Source organism: Pipistrellus hanaki, assembly GCF_964339955.1.
Source record: "Pipistrellus hanaki genome assembly, chromosome: 2".
Classification (NCBI taxonomy): domain Eukaryota; kingdom Metazoa; phylum Chordata; class Mammalia; order Chiroptera; family Vespertilionidae; genus Pipistrellus; species Pipistrellus hanaki.
Genome location: NC_140504.1, coordinates 184,861,550 through 184,868,295, shown reverse-complemented (window position 1 = coordinate 184,868,295; position 6,746 = coordinate 184,861,550). Strand labels below are relative to the sequence as shown.

Sequence of the window (6,746 nt, the reverse complement as noted above, 5' to 3'; positions counted from 1 at the left end):
TCTTTGGCTGCCTGGTGCCACCCTCTTTGGGGGTTTCGGGGTGGGGCCTGTGATGAGTGTGCAGGAGAACCACTGCTTATAGCTGCCAGCTCTGTTCCAGCTGGTCAGTGCTGTTTGGAGATTTTTAAAAGGCACGGCATCCCTGCTGGGTGGCTCAGTTGGTGGGAATGTTGTCCCGAGAATGCCAAGGTTGAGGATTCCATCCCCAGTCGGGGCACATACAAAAGTCAACCAATGAATGGATGGATGGGTGAACAACAAATTAGTGTTTCTTGCTCTCTCTCCCTAAAAATAAATTTAAAAAAAAAAAAAAAAAGACATAACAAAGCCAGAAGTGACACAGAGAGGATGACCAGCACCTCTTCACTGTGCCCCTCCAGAACTCCTGGTCTCAGCTCCAGAGACCTTTTAGCCTTAGCTGACCTCTGAACTCTGAAAGGTCCCAGCCTTGTCTGGGACAGAGGGTTTGACTCCGTCTGGGACTGTCACACCCCTGAACTGAGCTTAGCCCGGGGTAACACTCTCATGGAGCCTTCCCTCTTCCCTTTCCTACATCAAATACACACACAGTATGCTAGGAGCTAAATAATCGTAATAATAATAACTACAGTGGCCATTTAGCAAGGACTTGCCAAGTGCCAGGCCCATTTTCTAACCTAAACCTATGAGGAAAGTGCTGTCAGCCTTTACAGACGAGGGAACTGAGGCTCAAGGAAGGCACAGGAGTTGCTCAGGGTCTCCCAGCATATAAAAGCAGCAAATTCAGTATTTTACCCTCATCTCTGCCCTTACCTCTAACCCTTCTGCATACCCAAAGAATGACTACTGCTGCTTCAGGAGAAGGGAAATCTCAAGAGGAGAAACTCTAAAATTAGAGAATGTCTTTCATAGCCAGCAGGGGGCTTAGAGAAGACCTGTGAGGCCTTGAACCTATGGGGAAACAGGCCCAGAGGAAGGAACCTGCCCAGAGCTTTATACCTGAGCTGGAATGCAGCCCCACACTCTGAATTCATTCCATTTTTCCCAAAAAAAATTCCACACCACGTTAGACTGGACTGGTCTAGGAAATGTGGGATGCTCTAAACAGCAGTATCTTATAGAGGAAAAGTCTCAGGACAGCTGACTCACTTAAAATTAATCTAATCCCCCCACCACCACCACCCCTACCAAAGGCAACTAGTAGAGTGAGCTCTTGACTGGATAACTGAACTCTAGTTTATAATTAGGGGGAGAAGATGATCACCTCTTTAGTTTGATCATTCTAAAACCGGAAAAATGTCCTAGGAAATTCTTCCTGGAATCTTAACAGTCCTTCCTGCTGCAATCAGAGCTCTGTCCTCTGTTCTCAGTAGAGAAAGACAACTAGTTGCTGCCTTTTCTCTGCTACAACCCTCAAAAGCCTATTTACCAGCTAAGGATTGGTTGTCTCTGGGACCAGAGGCCTTAAGCATGCTGGTAGGATGGATGTTCTACAGAAGGGAGGGAGGTAGGCAAGATGAGGAAAGCCCCTTTGGGCTGCAGCCCCAGCTCTTGTCCTGCTGACTCAGGCAGCTGACTGTGGAACTCAGTGCCCTGCCGGGGCCTGCTGCCTCCTGCCTGCTGCCTCCTGCCTGCCTGGGCTTCTGGACTTGGGAAATGGAAGCCTGGAGGCAAAGGGAGGTGCATCAGACAGGATCTGAGTCAGGATATCAGGATCTCAGAATCGACAGGCCAGAGCCAGCAGGAGATGTCAGGCAGCCTGGCTCCCAGATTCAGCAGGGAGAGGGGAGAGAGGGGCTTCCTTTCTCTTACCCAGGGTCTGTGCCAAGGGCATGCCACTAGGTCTCCAGGTTTGAGTGATAGAAAAGAGAATACTCCCTCTCTAGAGACTGAAATAGCTCCAAAATTGCCAGGTCCCAAGTTTATGTTGTTCTGGGACCTCCAGCTTTCCCTCATGACTTGGAAAGCCTGGGCTGGGTGACTAATCAAAAGAAGGTCCTTGAAGGGCCCAGGGTTTTCATAGGCCAGATGAATGTCTAAGATGGAGAAGGAGGAGGCAGTATTGAATGAGCATATCTGACCATTCATCTGTCTTCCTTCCCATGTGGACACCCAGCTGGACCTGGTGAGGGGCTCTTCTTCATTTCATAGGCTTCAGATCCATGTTCATGCTGTGAGTGTATATTTTTATAATAATAGTTAGCCAAAACCGGTTTGGCTCAGTGGATAGAGCGTCGGCCTGCGGACTCAAAGATCCCAGGTTCGATTCAGGTCAAGGACATGTACCTTGGTTGCCGGCACATCCCCAATAAGGGGTGTGTAAGAGGCAGCTGATCGATGATTCTCTCTCATCGATATTTCTAACTCTCTATCCCTCTCTCTTCCTCTCTGTAAAAAAAAAATAAAATAAAAAATCAATATATTTTTTAAATGTTTAAAAAAATAATAATAAAGTTGGATTTTTTTCTACATGATAATAATAGTTACCATCCACCACTCAAGTAAGTACTTTCCATTAACTCATTTAATCTTCACAACCCCATTTTATACTTAGGAACACTGAGGCACACAGAGGTTATTAAATCATTTGGCAAAGGCCACAACAGCTTGTAAGAACTGAACCTGGCTGATCTGATTCCAAATATACTCGCTATTCTATCTCTCAGAAAAATAATACACATTCATGATTGATGATTTGAGTAGAATAGGAAAAGGAAAAAAGTCAGTTTCACTCCCTAAAGACACCCTCAGTAAGTTGTATTTTAGTGTACTAGTATTTCCTTTCCATCATTTCCTGTCTGGATTGAGTTAAGCCCTCAAGATATTAAGCCTAAAATCCCTTCTGCTTCTTTGGAAAACCTATAGCATTAGCCCAGATATGTCCCTGTTTTTCCTTCTAAGGGGCAGATCTCATCTTGGAGCCTCAGAGTTCTAGGCTCCCTCCCTCCAGAATGGGGGGGATGGGTGTTCAGACACCAAGAACAACCTGCCTGTGACATGGTCCTGGCTCCAGGGTTAAGCTGGCTAGATCCCAGTGAGGGGAGCCCCACCCCTGAGACCCATCTGAGCTATAGCTAGGGTGGGGCAGATAAGCAGGAACCCACCTTCATGGGCACAGTGCCAACACCTTTAGATGAAAGAAACCCTTGACTGACATGAGGGCAGCTAACAATAGTTGCCACCCAGCTAACAGGGACAGAAGGTTGGCAAGAGACCTCTCCATCCATGCCAGAGGTCAGAGGTGGGGCCATGGTCAAAGAGAAGGGGCAGCAAAACCCCTGAGAGTCAGGCTTTGGGAGGCAGTCCTCAGCTGGCACTACTGCCCCATAAAACAAAATGGTATGTGTCGCCTCCTTTTTCTTCGCCCTGTCTCTCTCCCCAGTTGCTAGCGTCCCCCCTGGGGAACCAAACTGGGCTGAGCACCCAAGTGGCCTGCTTCCCAGCCTCTGACAGAGGGTGAGCTGAGTCAGGCAGGAAAGTGGGCCAGCCAGCATCTGGGCCCCCACCCTCTGTGAGGCCCACTCATACAGGATGGCTGGTGACTTGGAGGGGGCAGGTGACCTGGCATGGAGAGCCAGAGGGTAAGTCCTCAAACAAGTGGCAACAGGCCACCAACTTGAAAGGGAAAATTGTGCTGTGATGGGAAAGGTGGCCAACAAACCTACTGAGTGACTAATTACGACGGCTGGGCTGGAGCGTCAGAGGCTGCTCATTAAACACCTCATTAAGTGGCACCCTGAAAGCTGCCACCTGTGCACTCTGGGAGTTCAGAGGGGACAGGATCCTGAGGGAGAGTGAGGATGGGGGATGGAACCATTCCAAGAAGCTCAGATCACACTTCTAAATACATCCTGGAGCTCACAAACCAGAGGGCTTGATGGAGCGAGAAGTCAAGGAAGTAGGATGCAGGGGACTTAGTGGCTGTGTGACCTTGAGCAAATCTCATCCCTCTCTGAGCCTTAGTATTCCTATCTCTAAAATGGGGTACCTAGTAGTCATAATCCTGCCCACCTCACAGAGACATCACAGGGATTAGATTGGACACTGGATACCAAGGTTGGGTAACTGGAGCCCTAGCTACACATGAGTCCTCTCACCTGAACCAAGGGGGGAACCTATCCAGCAGGAATAAGAACCCCATCTCTAGAATGAAAAAAAAAAAAGAAAAAAAAAAAAAAAAGAACCCCATCCTCCTGCACTTGGCTTTATGGGTCTGCCTGGGGTGAGGCAGCCTGGTGGCTGAGCCATCCTTAGCCCCTGGAAGGACATCGTGAAGGAGAATCTGATTTGAGAAACTGGGGCAGCTACCTCATGTGGGCAGCCATGTAATGGAAGCCCTGAACAAGGGGGGGCAGCTTGGAGCGTGGAAAGGTGCCTGTGCAGGTGGAGCCAACACCCAGATTTCTCCTGCTGACTGTCCCGATGACTCACCCCACATCCCGGCCCTTTTACCTTTAAGGAAGAGCCGGAAAGGGTGTGGGGAGGAGAGGAGAGACCAGACGGTAGGTCCAGAGCCTCAGTCCCGCCCTCTGCCCCTCCCCACCCCACCCTGCTCTCGGCCAGGCCATCCAGCCAAAAGGCAGGTAGCGATCTGGGGAAGCACAGAATCCTGCTTGGTCCCCGAGGCAGCCGTTTAGCCTGTTGCCTGCCGCCTGCCTGCCTGCCTGCCTGCCTGCCTGCCTGCCCCGAGCTGAGCCATGGAGAGAGCAAGTCTGATCCAGAAGGCCAAGTTAGCAGAGCAGGCCGAACGCTATGAGGACATGGCAGCCTTCATGAAGAGTGCTGTGGAGAAGGGCGAGGAGCTCTCCTGTGAAGAGCGAAACCTGTTGTCCGTGGCCTACAAGAACGTGGTGGGTGGCCAGCGGGCCGCCTGGAGGGTCCTGTCGAGTATCGAACAGAAAGGCCAGGAGGAGGGCTCGGAGGAGAAGGGCCCAGAGGTGGGAGAGTACCGGCAGAAGGTGGAGACTGAGCTCCGGGGCGTGTGCGACACCGTGCTGGGCCTGCTGGACTCCCACCTCATCAAGGAGGCCGGTGACGCCGAGAGCCGGGTCTTCTACCTGAAAATGAAGGGCGACTACTACCGCTATCTGGCCGAGGTGGCCACCGGCGATGACAAGAAGCGCATCATCGACTCTGCCCGGTCAGCCTACCAGGAGGCCATGGACATCAGCAAGAAAGAGATGCCGCCCACCAACCCCATCCGCCTGGGCCTGGCCCTGAACTTTTCCGTTTTCCACTATGAGATCGCAAATAGCCCCGAGGAGGCCATCTCACTGGCCAAGACCACCTTCGACGAGGCCATGGCTGACCTGCACACGCTCAGTGAGGACTCCTACAAGGACAGCACCCTCATCATGCAGCTGCTGCGAGACAACCTGACTCTGTGGACGGCCGACAACGCCGGGGAAGAGGGGGGCGAGGCACCCGAGGAGCCCCAGAGCTGAGCCATGCTGCTACCCTCCCTGCCCTGCCCTGCCCGCTCCAGTCCTCCCCACCCCCAGCAGAGAGGACTAGTTTGGGGTGGGAGGCCCGCCCCTCTCCCTGAATGCTCTGCCCCAGCTCAGCAAGGCTCCATGGAGAAGGACCTGCAGAGCTGAGGCCCCCTGGAGCCACTGGATCCCACTCTTCCTGCCACTGTCGGGTTCTCCTAACCACTGGTCATTCCACCCAGCCCTGCTCTCTGCGCCCCCTCCAGACCCTGCCCCTGAACCGGCCACTTCTGCCTCTTCCCCCCTCTTGACCCCCTCCTGCCCCTGCTGCCTCTGGATCTTAGGAATTGAGGAGTGTCCCACCCAGTGACTGAGAACTGGACCGTATGGCAGAGGCTGGAGATGAGAGTGAGATGTGTGTGTGTGTGTGTGTGTGTGTGTGTGTATGTGTGTGTGTGTGTATGTGTGTGTGTGAGAGAGAGAGAGAGAGAGAGAGAGAGAGAGCTCGAGCGCACAGAATGAGAGGGAAAGCATGCCTGCTGGGTGTGAACATGTTTCCTCTCAATAAAGTTCCCTTGTGTCAATTCCCCTTGTCTTTTCCAGTTATTGGCAGAGGGCTGGGACTGAGATTGGTGTATGATTTACAGAAAGCCTGACTTGGGACCTCTGATTTAGGGCCCGAACCTCCCATGGGGTTGGCTCAGTGACCTGCAGGCCAGACTTTGGGGCCGGTGACTCCTGGCGAGCGGCCAGGGAACAGGCTCCCCGCCACCGGGGCCCCAAACAAGCCGGTCTGGTCTCGGGAGGGTCGGGTAGCGCCAAGGCGGCTCCTCAGCTCGGAGGGGACGGGAAACAGTGACGTTTCTGAGGTCCGAGCACAGCGCCGCCGGGATACGCAGTAGTGAGCAGCACTGAGCACCAGGTCGGAAAGCTCGGCGGTGGGGAGGTGGGGGTTGTCCCCCTTAGACGCGCAGATCTGTGGCGGGAATTCCGATCTGAGGCGGGGGCGTGACGCCGCCAGGAAAAGCCCAGCTCGGAAGCGAGGAGAACGCCCCCCAGCGTGCGCAGAAGGGACCGAATGAGACGGGCTAGCGGAGAGGAGGCCGGTGGGGGGGAGCGGAGGCCGGTGGCGGGGAGCGGAGGCCGGTGAGGGGGAGCGGAGGCCGGTGAGGGTGAACGGAGGCCGGTGTGGGGGAGCGGAGGCCGGGGGGGGGGGTGGGGAGAGCGGAGGCCGCTGGGGGGAGCGGAGGCCGGTGGCGGGGAGCGGAGGCCGGTGGCGGGGAGCGGAGGCCGGTCCCCGAAAGCCCACCCCCCACCTCAGTCCAGAAGCGGCAATCC

The 6,746-nt window shown here is 53.9% G+C and overlaps 1 protein-coding gene across 1 annotated transcript; it reads left to right on the top strand.

Annotated features, from left to right (window-relative positions):
* The first annotated feature begins 4,127 nt into the window (after window positions 1-4,127).
* On the top strand, window positions 4,128-5,984 carry SFN (stratifin). Its single transcript, XM_084875143.1, has one exon. The coding sequence runs from the start codon at window positions 4,677-4,679 to the stop codon at window positions 5,421-5,423; it is 747 nt and encodes a 248-aa protein (XP_084731269.1). The 5' UTR covers window positions 4,128-4,676; the 3' UTR covers window positions 5,424-5,984.
* The last annotated feature ends 762 nt before the right edge of the window (window positions 5,985-6,746 follow it).

What these genes read in the sequence shown, in the direction of transcription:
- SFN (XM_084875143.1), top strand. Translation starts at nt 4,677, where the DNA reads ATGGAGAGAGCAAGTCTGATCCAGAAGGCCAAGTTAGCAGAGCAGGCC.